This window comes from Podarcis tiliguerta (genome assembly GCF_965153285.1).
Source record: "Podarcis tiliguerta genome assembly, chromosome: 7".
NCBI lineage: Eukaryota > Metazoa > Chordata > Lepidosauria > Squamata > Lacertidae > Podarcis > Podarcis tiliguerta.
Genome location: NC_139540.1, coordinates 10,820,583 through 10,839,271, shown reverse-complemented (window position 1 = coordinate 10,839,271; position 18,689 = coordinate 10,820,583). Strand labels below are relative to the sequence as shown.

At 45.4% G+C, this 18,689-nt stretch overlaps 1 protein-coding gene across 3 annotated transcripts in view; it reads right to left on the bottom strand.

The window, feature by feature from the left end:
• OC90 (otoconin 90) overlaps positions 1-13,306 on the bottom strand; it is a 29,184-nt gene extending 15,878 nt beyond the window's left edge. Inside the window, exons 1-7 of one of the 3 annotated variants that reach the window (XM_083450579.1) lie at positions 13,093-13,306; positions 11,657-11,724; positions 9,342-9,407; positions 6,948-7,007; positions 4,832-5,006; positions 3,192-3,304; positions 938-1,066 (exon numbers count right to left, since the gene is read on the bottom strand). In XM_083450579.1, coding sequence (XP_083306705.1) covers positions 938-1,066; positions 3,192-3,304; positions 4,832-5,006; positions 6,948-7,007; positions 9,342-9,407; positions 11,657-11,705 — 592 coding nt within the window. In that variant the 5' untranslated portion in view covers positions 11,706-11,724; positions 13,093-13,306. The other 2 variants (XM_083450580.1, XM_083450581.1) reach the window with 2 other exon arrangements.
• Between the last annotated feature and the right edge of the window lie 5,383 nt (positions 13,307-18,689).

The window sequence follows — 18,689 nt, the reverse complement described above, 5'->3', positions numbered from 1 at the left end:
AAACTTGATTGACAATCCAGTCCAGAGCCCCACATATATCCTGACACACTTACAAAGCACATGTGCTAGAGATGGAGTTTGCTGTTCTGCATCTATTTGTCTTTTGATTGTATTATCGTAGCTCAAACCCGGTCTGTTGCAGTTTGCATTTCATTGAACTTATAGGAGCTCTGCCCAATTTGGTGGCTTGCAGAAACAACTTTATTGTTTTCTATCCTCCTGTTGGGACAAGGGTGGTGCTGTGGGTTAAGCCACAGAGCCTAGGACTTGCCGATCAGAAGGTCGGCGGTTCGAATCCCTGCAACAGGGCGAGCTCCCGTTGCTCGGTCCCTGCTCCTGCCAACGTAGCAGTTCAAAAGCACGTCAAAGTGCAAGTAGATAAATAGGTACCACTCCAGCGGGAAGGTAAATGACGTTTCTGTGCGCTGCTCTGGTTCGCCAGAAGCGGCTTAGTCATGCTGGCCACATGACCTGGAAGCTGTGCGCCGGCTCCCTCGGCCAAGAAAGCGAGATGAGCGCCACAACCCCAGAGTCGGCCACGACTGGAGCTAATGGTCAGAGGTCCCTTTACCTTTATCCTCCTGACAGTATTGCAAGCATTCATCCGTGTTGTGGACAGTAACACAGAAGATTGGGCATGAGAGGCAAACCAGTCTTCTTTGGCATGCTTGTCCATCTCTAGCAAGATCTTCTCACTGAGGAACCTTTGATAAGCCTAATTCCCTGGAAAGCAGGCTTAAAACCATCGGCTTGTACTTTTCACTCACTGAGACCCAGACCCAGACACACAAAACTTTCGCCGACGTGTGACATAATAGCCAGTAGCAACCAATTAACTTTGCAAGAATACGGTTCATTAAAATTCAAATCAGGGAATAGGGACGTCTACAGACTGCCGAGGAAACAAGATCTCAGAGTTTCTCTTTTATATTCTCACCTGTAACCAGAGAGGGACAGAGTGAAACATCCATGCTGTTCAAGGAAGAGTTAATGTGGGAATGCAGAAAGCATTCAATAGCTGCCTTGTCACAGTTGCAGAGAAGGCGTTCACAGGCATCGTCAGACTCTGGAGACGAAAGAAATCCGAAATTGAGGGGGGGTTGGAGAGATCAACATACAAAGTACTATTGAGGTATCTGTTTCCACAATCTGCCTTCTCTCTATAAGGTTTTGACCTGGAGAAGTGCATTTCGTTTTGTAGCTGAGAGTGTATATTGTGCCTCCCACACTATTCAACCAGCATGGAACGAGTTCAAGACTGAGAACAGTTCACAGTGAGAGATGGTTCTAATACACTGGAAAACTCATCCTGATATGAAATTCTCTTCTTTCCAATTACTGATTTGGACAGGATTCTCTTCAGGAAACAATACATGCAAAAATCAGCTGCACCTCTGAAAATATTATAATCTGCCAGTAGATAAAACCCAAATGCCACCTGGAAATGGAATAAGCAATTTTTTTTTTTTTTTTAAAAAGAAGAATCTGAATGTAAACTAAAATATGTAGTATAGTGAAAACCCCAATAGGAATACACATTCATAGGAATACAATCATTCACATAGGACCACAGGGATTTGATGTGATCACATAGGAAGGGCATGCAAAAAGATTATCACAAATGCACTCATGTGCTGAAAGCTCACAAGGACTGGGGGGGGGGGGAGTGTTTCACCCAAATCCCCCAATGTTGTGCAATTTGACCACAGCAGCTTACCACATTCAGTGCATGTTAGAAGGGAGCCTCCATGAACAATGAGGCAAAGCATAGGACTCTTCCATGCATAAGAGAATGACGGGCCAATGATTGTGCGGAGGAGACCTAAGTACACCATTGTGCAAATTAATTGAAACAAAGCATGTTTTCTATGCCACATCAATCAGTCTGTCAAGCACCCATAAAAGAAGATGTTTTAGGGATGCTTCAGTTATTATGATGTCGAAAGCCTGCAGCCAATAGAAGGAAAAATGCGCTCGCCACAATATATTGAGGTTCTACAAAGGTGAGTTATTCCAAAGCTGGAAAAGAGGTATCCTGGTGGTACTGGGATACTGCAGCAGGACCTAGCCCCCGGTCACACATTGAAAGTGGTGAATAAATTCATGACAGAGCAGCAAATGCAGGTACTTGATTGGCCAGGGAATTCCCCGGATGTAAATCCCATTGAGAATTTGTAGGCTATATGCAAAAGTCACCTCCGTGCCAGCTGTTAGGATCATCCTACTTGTGTGTCGGACCCTGGCAGAGACACATGCCCAACTGGCATGTTCTCTCCCTCCTGGTCGATCGTTTAAGAGCTACAAAAGCTTTCTCCAGCCCGAACAACACAGCGACTGATACCAAAAAGCATCAGCACACTTACGATCCTGCAGAGTATTTGCAGTTTGTGTAACAGAACTCAGTAGCACAGCATTTTTGGCTAATCTACTTTATTTACATATACAGTGGTACCTCTGGTTGTGAACGGGATCTGTTCCGGAACCCCGTTCGCAACCTGAAAGAAACGCAACCTGCATCTGCGAGTCTGCGCACGAGTGGGTCACAATTCACTGCTTCTGCGCATGTGCGTGACATCATTTTGCGTTTCTGTGCATGCACGAGTGGCGAAACCCGGAAGTAACCCTTTCCAGTACTTCCGGGTTGCCGCGGGATTCAACCTGAAAAAATGTATCGTGAAGCAAACATAACAAGAGGTATGGCTGTAATACACTGGGAGCATTCTGACTTAACTCCTTCCTCTTTCTCGTCAGACAGCAAAGAGAGAAAGAAACAAAGGACAATAGTCCTACATTCTGGAACACAGTACAGTGGTACCTCTGGATGCGAATGGGATCCATTCTGGAGCTAATAATGTGGCTAATAATAATAATAATTAGAAATAATATTCCAGGACAAATACTTTGGCAGTCTCACTCACCATTGAACCAGTGGGTTTGGACTAGATGTGATTTTGGCTTTAGGGGCAATCCCCAAAATATAGCCGCTGTGTAAGTTGCAGGCTTACTGTAGTGCTGAACAGTTCTTAGAATTTGCCTGGCACTGCTCATAACATTTAGCCCACCAGACAAAAAACAAGCCAGAATAGGTGTGTCTTAGAGGCCTATTCATCTGAAGGCAAAGGAACCTTGGGAGACGAGTGGGAACTGATACGAAGCATTCATAGCATTTATTACAAAGCCCTCAATCTTACCGCAGGTGATGTTTTTGGTGAGGCAGCTGACATCCGTCGAAATCTTTGCAGGGTCCCACACGCATTCTTCTTCTGTTGCTTCTTCGTAACACTTCCGATGCTCAAAACAGCAGCTTGTTTGGCATGCAGGTGTTGGGGGTGTAACCATCAAATAATTAATATAAGGCTATTCAGAATGTGATTCTTGGCTTAGCCACTTAATCTGTTTAGTTTGCATTTTAATACCTAATTTTCACTTCCCGAAAAAAGACGTGAACTGTAACACTTCAGCATTCACACTTATCTGAATTCCGTGGTGCGACTCCCTAGTCACCCCTCCCCCCCAAAAGTGCACTAAAACACTAATTTTATTTATTTATTTTGAACATTCTTATTACATTCATGTCCCACCTTTCCTCAAACGATCTCAAGGTGGCACATACGGTTCTCCTCTCCCCCATTTTGTCCTAATAAAACAACCCTGTGAGGTAGGGCAGCCCAAGAGACTGTGACTAGCCCAAGGTAACTCAGTGAGTTTCATGGGTGGGAGGGAATTTGAACCTTGGTCTTGAGGGACCTAGTCCTACCAGGTGCCCAATCCACTTCATGGGCTGCTAGGGTAAAGTGTGCCTATAGATCTATAGTCCAGAAAGCATTTCAGCCCAAATTCGTGTTAAGATTTTTATATATCCGAGCTGCTCCAGCGAGTGGTACTATGATTGTATACCTCATGTGAGTGTCTGAGAGAGCGTGAGAAAGGAAGCCTGTATTATCTCTTCCTGCTAAGTACTGTTGGAAGTTTATTTTCACTTCTGTACGTGTCCCAGTTTTGTACTGGTGTGCAGAGAGCACAGACGTACTGTTGGCGCCTCTGTATATAGACTGTAAATAAAGTAGTTCGGAACTACGATTGAGTCTTTCTTCTGCTATGATATGCCAGAAGACTGGCATGCTCTTTTCAGGAGAGAAGGGTCGCCTATCACCGGTCTCTCTGGAATGAAGGAGATTTATAGCCAGAGAGGACCACCAGAGAGACGCTCCGAAGACTTGGGAAGTTGGCAGCCTTCCCGGGCGTTTTTCCAACAATTCGGACCAGTGGCGTAGCATGGGTTGTCAGCCCCCTTGGGCAAGGCAAGCACCCGGGGTTGTCAGCACCCCCTAACCCGTGGATTTGCGCCCCCTAACCCCCAGATGTTGCACCCAGTGCGGCCGGCCCCCCCTGCACCCCCTACGCTACGCCACTGATTCGGACTACTGTTGGACTTAAGCCTTTGGGCCAAAGGTTATCCACCCTAGATTTAAGGTGACATGTGAACCAGGTTATAATGCATGGCAGCCTCTTGTTTTTACAGTCCCAGGCAATCAACAAAGTCAGAATTAATGTGTTCCTACTAGACAGTCTTCCTCAAGAGGTGGTGGACTCTCATACCTTGGAGGTTTTTAAGCAGAGGTTGGGTGGCCATCTGTAAAGGATGCTTTAGCTAAGATTCCTGCATTGCAGGGGGTTGGACTGGATGACCCTCAGGGTCCCTTCAAATTCTATGATTCTTTGACTCCGTAGTCTTACAGGCCATTGCTACAGCAAGCAACCAGACACGGACAGGCGTCCCTCACAAAACCTCTGCAAAATGGGAATGTCGTCACGAATATTACAGACTCACCCATCAAACTCATCTGCGGGGAGACCCTCCATTTCGAATCGGCAGGTGCAGCCGTAGTCTTCGAAATCTCTTGGGCAAATACCGGTCACACACCTCATTTTGCTCACAAAGTTGAGCAGTGCAGGGAAGCTGGTAAAGATGGACTGGAGCCAGGTGAACTGAGAACCCAAACAATCTGCAGGGACAACCATAATGTGAATTCAGAGTCTGAAGTTTGTTTGTAGTGAGTCAACCGGCTCATCTCATAAATTGTTATTTTGGAGGTTTTCCAGAGAATGCTCAGAAACACACACACACACACACCTCAAAGAGACCAGCCCTTTGGAGAAAGGGTCATAACTCAGTAGTAGAGCATCTGCTGAGAGACAGCCCTGCCTGAAACCCTGGCGCGCTACCACCAATTGGTATAGACAGCACAAAGCTAGATGAACCAGTGGTCTGATTCTGTATAATGCAGATTCCTATGTTCTCCTTGTTAGAATTCCTGCTCCGTGATTGCAGTCATGGGATTGTTGTCTATCACATGACGGTATATGTTTTGACTCCACAGAGTGGGAAGTGACAGAAACAGGATGTTTGTGTTACTGTGTTCCGTGAAGTGGGACTATTGTCCTTTGTTCTTTCTCACTTTGCTGTCTGATGCTAGAGGGAGAGGGAGCCATGTTGCAGTGCTCCATGTGTGTTTATATGTAAATAAAGTAAGGTAAAGGTAAAGGTACCCCTGCCCGTACGGGCCAGTCGTGTCCGACTCTAGGGTTGTGCGCCCATCTCACTTAAGAGGCCGGGGGCCAGCGCTGTCCGGAGACACTTCTGGGTCACGTGGCCAGCGTGACGAAGCTGCTCTGGCAACCCAGCACCAGCGCAGCACACGGAAATGCCGTTTACCTTCCCGCTATAAAGCGGTACCTTTTTATCTACTTGCACTTGGGGGTGCTTTCGAACTGCTAGGTGGGCAGGAGCTGGGACTGAACGACGGGAGCTCACCCCGCCGTGGGGATTCGAACCGCCGACCATGCGATCGGCAAGCCCTAGATGCTGAGGTTTTACCCACAGCGCCACCCGCGTCCCCATGTAAATAAAGTAGATTAGCCAAAATGCTGAGTTGCTGGGGTCTGTTACACAAGCTGCGAAGACTCTGCAGATCCCTAAGTGTGCCGATGTCTGTTGGCATCGCTCGTTGTGATGTTCGGGCTGAAGAAAGCTTTTGAAGCTCCCGAACGATCGACCAAGAGGGAGAGAACATGCCAGTCGGGCATGTGTCTCTGCCAGAGTCCTACTCGAGTGTAGGCTGAACTCCTGACACTCCTGACCCCCATGCCAGTTCCCCAAGTGAAGTAACCATTGTAAAGTAGGGAGAGAGATGTGAGAGGTCTTGCAGACCCCGGTCTTATGGCCTGCATGGTTCCAAGCATTTGAGGAGCACATTTCCCGCTGGGATGCATGGGGGTTTGCAGTTTCCCAGTGCCTCCTAACTGAGTAACTTCAATCATGCCGATTCAGTGAATTGGACAGGGAGGCAGAGGAAACTCTAAATCCCATGGCTCCCAACAAAAATGATACTCCTCAACCCTAATGATCAGACCTATACAGACTCGTTTATTCCCAGCAGGTCCTCTCCAGCATGAATTCTCTTCAAATTTGTTTGGGAAAGTGGGAGACTGACAAGTGAGTGGCATTGCTTCAGTAGCCAAACCTCTATCACCCATACAGAAGAGGGGGATATCAGCATGCTTGGGGGGAAGTAGAAAAAAAAAACCTTTAGGAAAAAAAATCTCTTAAGGGTGAGGGATAAAAACAGCCCAATGAGGATGGAAAGGGGTCAGCGGGCATGGAATGCTGACTGTTTTGTGGGCAAGTAGGAAAATGTGGAGGGTTGAGGGAATGGAAGACTGGAATTCTGAAACGCAGCCTATCATGCTGCAGCATTCCATTGCAGTTCAGTCTTGTACATTCTTGTACACAGCACCACTTTGTTGTTTGGGATTATGCACATAAGCACATTCAGAGATGTCCACGATTCAAAGTCATGCACACAAACAAAAAATGCAGATATGCAAGTGTCAGTGTTCTCCCCTTAAAATCAGCCTGATTAAAAAAGAGAATGATATTCACTTACCAAAAAACAACGCAACACCTTCCACGTTTGCAAAGACCCCGTTGAAGAATGTAATGTTATCTGAATGTAAATAGTTTTGAAATGTTAAAGGTTATACATGCCCACCTCTCATCTATTTCATTCCATCTACAAACTAAATTGCGGGATAATCGCAAAAAAGGAACCGTTTTCCAACATTCTGTCCCACTCTCCCAGTATTCTGTCACACTTTAGAGTGACCAACAAACCCAACCCAAGGCAGCGAGGCTGTACAGATAGAAACTGGTTTGGCTCTTAACGGGTGGGACCGCCACAGGAAGGAAATTCAGAAAATATTTATTATGACAAAGCAAGCTAACATCTGATGGACTTCTAGGAAACCTCTGCCACCCAACCCCTGCTCAGGCTATGGTTATTGTTCATTATTCCCCGCTACAGGTAATATTCTCATCTGTAGTGTGGATATGCAACACGACTGTAGCACCAGTCGATGGGTTTAACAGCAACCATTTGGGAATGATGCATTTTTGCAGCTGATCTGAAAAGCATCAGAGCCCATAGCATTGTTCATTGGACCCTCCTAGCTGATCTAGAGTCAATTGGCACAGGCAGAAGAATGACAACATATGTCTTTTTCTAGCCTGCCCACTCCGCCTGTTGTGGGGATCATATGTTTAATTACTCTTGTCATGAAACATAAGCTCCCTGCCTGCAGAAACCAAGAGTGTCAGGAAGAAGGCTACCCTGGATAACATAGGCATGTGATGCCCTCCACTACTATATGAAACAGTACACTTCAGCAAGAGCTAAGTCTGCAAAAAACGGTAAAGGTAAAGGACCCCTGACAGTTAAGTCCAGTCCCAGATGATTCTGGGGTTGCGGCGCTCATCTCGCTTTACTGGCCAATGTAGCTGACGTTTGTCCACAGACAGTTTTTCCAGGTAATGTGGCCAGCATGACTAAGCCGCTTCTGGTGAAACCAGAGCAGTGCATGGAAACGCCGTTTACCTTCCCGCTGGAGCTGTACCTATTTATCTACTTGCACTGTCATGCTTTCGAACTGCTAGGTTGGCAGGAGCTGGGACCGAACAACAGGAGGTCACCCTGTCATGGGGATTTGAACCACCGACCTTCCAATCGGCAAGCCCTACTCTCAGTGGTTTACACCACAGCGCCACCCTCATAGGTTCCACTAAATCCCCATCCCTCAGAAACTGCTGAAGGCAATTCTCACTGGGACAAACTGGTTGTCTGAATCCATTCTTAAACTTAACCTCTTGTAAGCAAACAATTCAGCCCTTTCAGGTAAGGGGCAATAGTTTAGCGACAGTGGCTACTTTGCATGCAGATGGCCCAAGAAGTTCAGTCTTATGCCTGCGGTATCCCTAGTCCTACATCTACGGTATCTCCAGTTAAGAAGATCCCAGAGGGCAACAGAGCTGGAAACACCGCTGGCCCATGGCCCATGCCACTCAGGTGGCAGAAATGCAAGAGGCAGCACTCGACCCGCCTGACCCTTTGCGTCCATCGCTGAGATGGAGGCATTCCAGCGTGAAACATTGCCGCTCGTCTTCCCTGCCCCTGGAGGAGAAGCCAAGCAAGCAGCAAGACTTTGAGGAGCTCTCTGGCTCCTTTAAGTTCAGCAAGAGCTAGGGAGCAGCAGGAGCAGAAGAAGTGGAGCACAGCAGTGGGGTAAAGTAAAGGTAAAGGGACCCCTGACCATTAGGTCCAGTCGTGACTGATTCTGGGGTTGCGGCGCTCATCTCGCTTTATTAGCCGGGGGAGCCGGCATACAGCTTCCGGGTCATGTGGTCAGTATGACTAAGCCGCATTCTGGCGAACCAGAGCAGTGCACAGAAACGCTGTTTACCTTCCCACCAGAGCAGTACCTATTTATCTACTTGCACTTTGACGTGCTTTCGAACTGCTAGGTTGGCAGGAGCAGGGACCGAGCAACGGGAGCTCACCCCATCACGGGGATTCGAACTGCCGACCTTCTGATCAGCAAGTCCTAGGCTCTGTGGTTTAACCCACAGCGCCACCCGCCGTGGGGTAGGAGGTGCCACTTTCCATTTTGCCCCAGGTGGCGAAATGGGCTGGGCTGCCTTTGGTTGGCAACTGCAGTGGAACTTGGTCCATTAAGAGAAAATGGGACACTGCTCCAGCAACCTCAGTCAGCCCTCACCTGGTCCATGCCTACCTGCCTTCTTGCACACAGCCTGTCATTGATGCCACCTGCTGCTGGTCTCCCTGGCAACTGCCCTACCTATTGGACACCAGCCATCACCAGCCTGCCTGAGACCTGGAGTAGCTATTGGCAGTTTAGGCAGCAATACTTGGCCGAGGTGGACATGCAATGCCCCATATTCAGAGGTTCTGTTGCTCCTGGACAGATACAGAACAAGAGCGTCTTACTTAGATCTCTTTCTGCTGCTTGCGGAAGATCCATTGGAATTGTTGGTGTCTCTGATCCTTGACCTCCTGTCTCACCAGTTCCATTCAGAAGGATCACAAATTAAAACAGAAAGATTAATCAATAGGGTGCCTGAAGCCAATTTTCGTCAACTCATTTGTTGGTCTCCATTGCAATATCCAAAGCGCATCTCTTACTTGCTCCCCTCTCCTCTATATCTGTTGGTTGACTTCATACATTTACCTTTGCTAGTTATATATTAAACATTCACTGAAATGAAATTCAAGACGAACTTAAAATGTGTAAGTGTGTTGTGTACCCAGGACCAGGTTGCATATGAAGATCTGAAGGCATATGTATCCAACAGACAGTGGCGTAGCGTGGGTTGTCAGCACCCGGGGCAAGGCAAGTAATTTGCACCCCCTAAACCGTGGATTTGCGCCCCCTAACCCTACCCCCCAGATGTTGCGCCCAGTGCAGCCGGCCCCCCTGCACCCCCCACGCTACGCCACTGCCAACAGATAATAATAACCCCAGCCATCTGTTGCGGAGACTTCAAAGTCAGTTCTTTCTGAAATCGGTGGGATTTATCTGCACATCAGCGACACTAAGATCAAATTTCCAGGTTCAATTTTCGCCTTACTCCAACCAGCTTCACTGAAAGGGGGGAGGGAATAAGTCTGTAAAACATCACCTTACCCAGAAATTTGGATGGGTGTGAAAAAGTACAGGGAGGGAGGATCTTCTCAGAGGAAGATTTATTTATAACGTAATCAACATTTACAAAAATATTTGATTCACTTTAATTTAAGGGGGGGGGACTACACTTGTGTTTTTTGTAGGATTTTAGTACATTTTGTGTAGACTTTTAACTTGGTTTAGCAGCTCCGTATAGCTGTGAGAAATTTCCCATTCACTGTGATGGTGGGACACTCTCTGAAGTGAACCCTCTACTGAAGTGAATAGAGACTTTTTCTCTTACACAACTTCTGTATAGCAGAAAATACACAGGTCATTGTAATACGTAGGGCTATTCCCAAAAGTTAGAAGGAACTGATACATCTCTCAGCAGCTGATGCATTGATCTGATAATTTTTTAATCTAATTATGTTTAATACACAATTATTTTATTTTACTTTTGGCTGACAGCTTGATCTTTGTGTTCTACTCAGATAGAGGTGGGTTTTACTGACTTCATCTAGGCCTACTTATGGATACGTCTGCAGAGGATTGCAACCTTGTCATGTGTTCATCACCTGTTGGCATCCACCTGTCTCAAGAGACAATGGAGTGAGCCTCCAGGGGTAATAATAATAATAATAATAATAATAATAATAATAATAATAATAATTTATTTGTACCCCACTCTTCTGGCTGGGTTTCCCCAGCCACTCTGGGCGGCTTCCAACAAAGATTAAAAATACATTAGAATGTCACATTTTAAAAACTTCCCTGAACTTCCCTTCTAAATGTTAGGCAGTTGTTTATCTCTTTGACATCTGGTGGGAGGGCATTCCACAGGGCGGGCACCACTACCGAGAAGGCCTTCTGCCTGGTTCCCTGTAGCTTTGCTTCTCGCAGTGAGGGAACCGCCAGAAGTACCTCGGAGCTGGACCTCAGTGTCCAGGCAGAATGATGGGGGTGGAGACGCTCCTTCAGGTATACTGGGCCGAGGCCGTTTAAGGTCAGGGGTGAAGTCTAACAGCTGTGTTAGCAGTACTGAAGTCACCTCCCTGGGATGCAAGCCTGGGCAGTGTGCATGGAGGTCCTGGGCTGCCCAAACGACAAGACCCCCCTCTCGGCCTCATTGATGTGGTCCAAAGAAAAGCAGAGCAAGACGTTTGGCACCAGCTTGCCTGCAGGAGTTGCCAGAAGCAGGCATACAAGGTGCCATCCAACCATATTAGGGACTCTGCTCTGGATTTTTGTAGGCGTTTCCTCCTTAGCCCTTTCTTCTCCCAGAGATGTCCCACAAGTTAGTGGAGATTTAGAATCAGAATTGTATGTACCTATATGTGTTTTATCATCATCATCATCATCATCATCAGTTCTTACTATAGAGCAGCCTTCTCTAACTTTGGGTCCCCAGATGTTGTAATGGTATTCTGAATGTTCCAGCTCCCATAATCCCCATTAAACATGGCCAATGTCCATGGATAAAGGAACATGCAACCTGACCAAATCTGTGGATACAAGGCTGGGAAGTTCTGCTGTAAGAGCCTATAGGGTAAACAGTTCTGGAGGCATGCTTGACGCAAAACGTCCATACAGAATGATGACTAGAGCTTGAGAAACAGGAACATTATTTTCCACTTACCACCACTATGTAATACCATCAACATATTCACCAGGAGAATAACCATCATTGTTTTTCAGGAATCTTGCCTGATGAATTAAGTAAAATGTTAGACCGGGCTTGCGTATTTCCTTTGAAGGTAATACAATATAGCTGCCCCATTGAAAACCATCAGATTATTTATGTCTCCTCAGTTCATTCCACTATTCAACGACAAAAGAGAATATTAGTCCCTGAAAGTGTTTCAGCATAGGAGCCTAAGAACTGGCAACGGTGATGCAACAGTCAGCTTGTCTGTGGAAGTAATTGCTCACACAAGGAGAGAATAAAAACACTTAGAACTTTTCTGTTCATGAAAAGGAAAAAAAAAGACTATAAAGATTTTTTTAAAAAAATCAAATAGTGTGAAAAAGACAGTGGGTGGGACACACAGGGGCAGAATTTCAAATTTCAGCAGACCTCTTGAGATCAACCAATCTCTTATCTACAATTGCTATCTCAAGAATCTCCAAGGTAGGGTTGCTATAGACGGAATACAGCAGTAGGAAGCAATGTCTGGGAAATTCCGGACATAAGGCAACCCATTTCAGAAGAATTTCCTAAAAGAAATACGTAGCTCAAAAGCTCAACAACTTTGTCAGAAAGGATTTTCCCTTTCTGAAATATGGCAACCCTACTCCAAGGGCCCATCCAATTCAAAAAACCCAAAACAGTTTTGTGACTACATCAACCACCTTCTTCCACATCAACCCACCTTGGATCCCTGACCCTCCTTCTGAGTTTTCATCACACATAGGATCATGCTGTACACATGATTAGACTCGAAATCACACCTTCTGCCTCAAAGACAAAGTGCAATGCAAATCAGGGGTGGAGGAGAAATTCGATTCAGATCGCATTGAAAGGCAAACCAACCTAACCTTAAGAATTAATACACGAACTGAAACACAACCATCCCTTTGAAATTCTCACTTCTCCAAATGCAGTTCTCCAAACAAATAAATGCAGAAGCAGTGCATATACATATATAGTGAAAATACCACGCCAAATGCATGATATGAGGTGAAATTGCCTTACAAAAATGTGCAAATTAGGAGAGTTTTGTACTAAAATGCTGGCAATTTCCATGAAGACATAATAATAATAATAATAATAATAATAATAATAATAATAGCAAAGTGAAATGTGGAGAACTAGCAACTGGAAAAATGAGACACTGAAATCGATAGATCTGACCATCACTGAAGTGCAATCCTACACATGATTTTTTGGAAGAAGTTATCTCACTGGGTTCAACTGGACTAATTCAAGTCCGCATGCTGAGGACGGCTGCCTTGTCCCCTTACGGCCACTGGAGTTTTCATCCTTCCAAGTCAACTGCTTTAAGATCAGGGTGCCAGTTCAGATCCGCTCATCATCGCGCAAGATCCCCTTCCAGCCAAAAGCACACGACTTACCTTGAGGGATATTGCTCTAAAGGAGATGGGAAGGAGGAAATGGCCTTTAAAGAAGGTTAGGGCTTAGTGATTTATACTTGCTTGGCTATCCCCCCTCACCCATGTGACCACTTTCTTCGTCAACCCCACTTTAAGCTTTCTCAATCGGCCCTTTCATGAGGTTTGTGCAGGTCACAATGCTCACCGCGGCGAGGTTTAACATTATAGATCATTTATATACTTGGGGCTATATTAAATAGGCCTTCTCTCCAGGGGACTGCGAGTTGCCGGAATAATACAGGCCCTGTTGTAATTAAACAACAATTGCCCCTCTGTTATCCCTCTCCTGCCAAGTCACGTGACGGTGGCGGTAAGAACTTAATAAGAGACAATGTTCCATGTTGAGAGACAGGTGAAAATCTAGACTGATTTGGAGCCCCTGGTTTCTCCAAGTGTTGAAAAGGACAGAGAGTGTTAGAAAAAAAACATTAAAGGGTCTTTAGGGTGTGTGGGTCAGAGGCAGGCAGAGGATAGATGATAGATGATAGATACCTGTAGAAAGATATAGATAGATAGATGATAGATTAGATAGATAGATAGATAGATAGATAGATAGATAGATAGATAGATGATAGATAGATAGATAGATAGATAGATGATAGATAGATAGATGATAGATAGATGATGATAGATAGATGATAGATAGATGATAGATAGATAGATAGATGATAGATAGATAGATAGATAGATAGATAGATGATAGATGATAGATAGATGATGATGATAGATAGATGATAGATAGATAGAGAGAGAGAGAGAGAGATAGGCACACATACACACGTATGAAAAAATTGCCCCACTTCTTTTAGAACAGGAAATCAAAGTGGATTGCAGGTTTTTTAAAAGAAAAAATAAATGATAATCAAAAGAGCATAAACAGAATGCTACAAAGAAAAGTCAAAAAGCTTTCTTGAAGAGCCAGGTCTTCGTCAAATGCCAGGAGGCAAGGGAAGGTGGTAGGGCGAGCAGGCGAAAGTGTGACAAAGAGCCACAACCAAAAAGGCCCAGCAATTCATCTCCACCGACCCGCAACACACCTCCTTTTTAAAAACTCATCTCTCCAACAAAGGCAGGGAGCACAGAGCTTCTGGCGTGCTGCAGCAGGTGCCACAACTATGACGTCCAAGGGAAGGCAAGAGCGGTTGGAGGCAGATTTTTGTGTCACACAGGGCGCCACTTAAATTTGATACGCCACTGTCCGCCACTGTTTCCACTCCCATTCCACCCCTGCGCTGTGAGATTCGCTGTACCAGACCTTGGTTGGAGAGACCTTGGTTGGAAGCCCATTGTTGGAGGACTTCCTATGCATCGCTAGTTATGCAGAGCAGGGTCCTTTTGGTTGTGGCACCAGAACTGTGGAGCTCCCTCTCCTGGGAGGCTCAGTTTGCTGCTTTCCTGTTGTGCTTCTGCCATAATAATAATAATAATAATAATAATAATAATAATAATAATAATTTATTTATACCCCACCCACCTGGCTGGGTTTCCCCAGCCACTCTGGGCAGCTTCCAACAGAACACTAAAATACCTATTAAACATTAAAAGCTTCCTTAAACAGGATGTCTTCTAAACGTCTGGTAGTTGTTTATGTCTTTGACATCTGGTGGGAGGGTGTTCCACAGGGTGGGTGCCACTACCGAGAAGGCCCTCTGCCTGGTTCCCTGTAACTTGGCTTCTTGCAGCAAGGGAACCACCAGAAGGCCCTCAGCGCTGGACCTCAGTGTCCGGGCAGAATGATGGGGGTGGAGACGCTTCTTCAGGTATACTGGACCGAGGCCGTTTAGGGCTTTAAAGGTCAGCACCAACACTTTGAATTGTGCTTGGAAACGTACTGGGAGCCAGTGTAGGTCTTTCAAGACCAGTGTTATATGGTCTTGGTGGCCGCTCCCAGTCACCAGTCTAGCTGCCACATTCTGGATTAGTTGTAGTTTCTGGGTCACCTTCAAAGGTAGCCCCACATAGAGCGCATTGCAGCAGTCCAAGCGAGAGATAACTAGAGCATGCACCATTCTGGCGAGACAGTCTGTGGGCAGATAGGGTCTCAGCCTGTGTACCAGATGGAGATGATAAACAGCTGCCCTGGACACAGAATTGACCTGTGCATTTGGCTATAGCACAGGAGGGGGACCAGAAGCCCTGCACGTGTTTGCTAAACGACAAGTTCTGTCACCTCTGACCATTGGCCACGCCGCTTGGGACTGATGGGAGTTGGCGGCAGCAGCATCGGGAAGGCCACATGTTCCCTGACCCTGGTGATGCTATTTCACTAGGACTGGCATATTGTTATTTGCTAATTTAAATCCTACTCTCCTGCTCATAGATCGCTTTTTTAAATGCTTTGAATTCTTTTGCTCCAGTCACCTTTGTGACTAATGCATCCCATCTCTTCCTCTGTGTTCCTGAGACATTATTCTTCATTGTACTTGATTGTGGGTTGTTGTTGTTTTTAATTAACTGTTATTAGCTACTTTGTGCATCCTCCGAATGGAAAAGTGGGATATGCATTTTAAATAAACAGGCAGAAATATTCAAGGAGCACTCGGAGCTCCTGGGCGGGAAGATATAATTGCAAAGGAGCAGGGGGAAATAATGTTCAATTGATCTCCTTAGCAGGAGAATCTAGACTCTCTCACAACATTCTGCGAAGGCAAGCTGGAAACTGAGCAGATAGGTCCTATCCACATCATACGTTTGAAAGACTTCTAAAGTATATTTAAATCAGTAATCAGAAATCAAGAAGACCAAGACTTCAATAAGGGATGGGGGAAATTTATAATTTATGGGATTGGAATAGCACTTGTAATGCAACAATGAACTATGGACATAATGGAGATATAAAAATTTGGATAAATATAAAAGACGCAGAAGGAAAGGATTAAGGAAAGGTCCAGTATACCTGAAGGAGCGTCTCCACCCCCATCGTTCTGCCTGGACGCCGAGGGCCTTCTGGCGGTTCAGCGCCGAGGGCCTTCTGGCGGTTCCCTCACTGCGAGAAGCCAAGTTACAGGGAACCAGGCAGAGGGCCTTCTCGGTGGTGGCACCAGCCCTGTGGAACGCGCTCCCACCAGATGTCAAAGAGAAAAACAACTACCAGACTTTTAGAAGACATCTGAAGGCAGCCCTGTTTAGGGAAGCTTAAAACGTTTAATAGACTATTGTATTTTAATACTCTGTTGGAAGCCGCCCAGAGTGGCTGGGTAAACCTAGCTAGATTGGCATAGTATAAATAATAAATTATTATTATTATTATTATTATTATTATTATTATTCACAATTAAGATCCACAAAAGGGAGGAGGCACGTCCAAGGGTTCTTTGGAATCTTGATTTTATACATTATGTTACTATGTGGATGTAAATATTAATTTGGAAAATTAAAAAATAAATTTATTTTTAAAATGAAAATTAAAGTATATTTAAGTCACACGGCTTCGCCCAAAGAACCTTGGGAGCTGTAGTTCATCCACTCATGAAGCTACAATTTTTAGCACCTGTGACAAACTATCATTCCCAGCATTCTTCGGTGAAAGCTGTGGGCTTTAGAAGTACTTTAAAAGTTTAGTGTGGGTGTGCTGTCCCTATGCAAGAAAGCCAGCATGCTAAAGTGATTAGAGGGCTTGTCTGGGGCTGGGTAGACCCGGGTTCAAATTGCTACTCTGCCATAGCACCTTAATTGTGTGATTTGCATGTAGAAGGCATATCTGGGGGCACACTCCTGGCCCCACCCCTGTATTAGGCACATTCCCTGCCATTGCTCTAAGATAATGTGGCCAAGCGGTCTAAGACACTGGATTTAGGCTCCAGTCTCTCCAGAGTCGTGGGTTTGAATCCAATGGGATACGATGGGATATCAGCTCCGCCCAAGGCATGGCGGATAACAGCAACAACCGAGGGAAAGAAACACATAACATCTTACAAGGACAGGAAGAAACACCACAGACAGAATAATTGCCACAAACAGGAAAAACAAGGATATCGTTTGAGTGCCTCACTTGTAACGTTATAAATCATTCAATGTGTCAGCACAAATAAAAGTTATTAATATTGCAGTTGTTGTATAAGGGATTATCATTATGAATGGAACGTAATGGAAATCAATAAGATTTTGGAACACAGAAATTAAGCAAATAATCAATTCATCCAACCTAGCATGCAGAGGGGGGCACTTTATCTAAATTATAGAATTCGGTATTTGAACGATTGGTGTCAATGATTGTATTATAAATTGATATTGTTATAATGAGGCTATTATTGGATTGTAATTGAAAACTAATAAAAATTATTATTAAAAAAGAAAAGGGGAAAAGAATCTCACCACTGTCAAGTGTCCTTTCAGCTCAGCCAGTAGAGAATGAGACATTTAATTTTAGGGTCATCGGTTCATGCCCCACGTTGGGCAAAAGGGGCTGGACTAAAGGATCCCCTTCCAACTCTATTATCTATTATCTAGAGCCATCTAGACCATCCTTGATACTCTTCTTGTTCTGGACTGCAACTCCAACCATCCCAGACCACCAGTCATTCTGGCTGGGTCTGATGTAAATTATAGTCCCAAACTTCTTGAGATCATTATGTTGAGGAAAGCTGCTCCAGACATCTACATGTTAACATGGTTGACTGCAAGTACATCAGACAAGGGTAGTGCACTTTTCTCATCTTGAGGGCCACATTTCCTTCTGGGCAATCTTCCAGGGGCCAGTGGTAGGCGGAGCCAAAAGGCAAGAGTAGGTGGAGCAACAAATGCAAATGTCACCTGTACACAATAGGGGCATTTCTGCACACAAACACATACGTATACACCTGTCTGTTCTCTGTCTGGGCAAGCAAGCAGTGTTGTTTTGAAGGACACATTCCAGCCAGGCAAAAACATTCAGGATGTGGTAGCAGCTGCTTGTGCATGGCCTTTTCAACTTTGCAGATGGCCACACTAACACATGGATGTCTGGAGGCAGGGCCAAGAGTGTGGCGCCACAAACCCAGGACTCAGGGGATGCCTCCCCACATCAGAATTTAGACTTCTCAGAATGTTGCAATGCAGTGTGCAAGTACAGCGGTACCTCAGGTTACAGACGCTACAGGTTACAGACGCTTCAGGTTACAGACTCCGCTAACCCAAAAATAGTACCTCGGGTTAAGAACTTTGCTTCAGGGTGAGAACAGAAATCATGTTCCGGTGGCGCAGCGGCAGTGGGAGGCCCCATTGGCTAAAGTGGTACCTCAGGTTAAGAATAGTTTCAGGTTAAGAATGGACCTCCAGAACGAATTAAGTTCTTAACCCGTGGTACCACTGTATGTATATATATCAGGGGAGGAAGTCAGCATTAAAATGCACAGGTCCATAAAAACAGCATGCAAAGGTGGGATTGGTGACGTAGCAGAAAATTGCTTGCAAACAATGTGTGTTTTAGTTCCTCTTAGGATGAAGGAGCTGGGGGTGAAATGAGAGGTCACAACAGCCCTGAAACTCTCAGATTCCTCTCCTTCTGTCAGCTCTCCTGCACCTGTCTGAGATGTGCATGGGGAAAGTCTGCTCAGGTAGCCGGCCTCCTTTCTCCTATA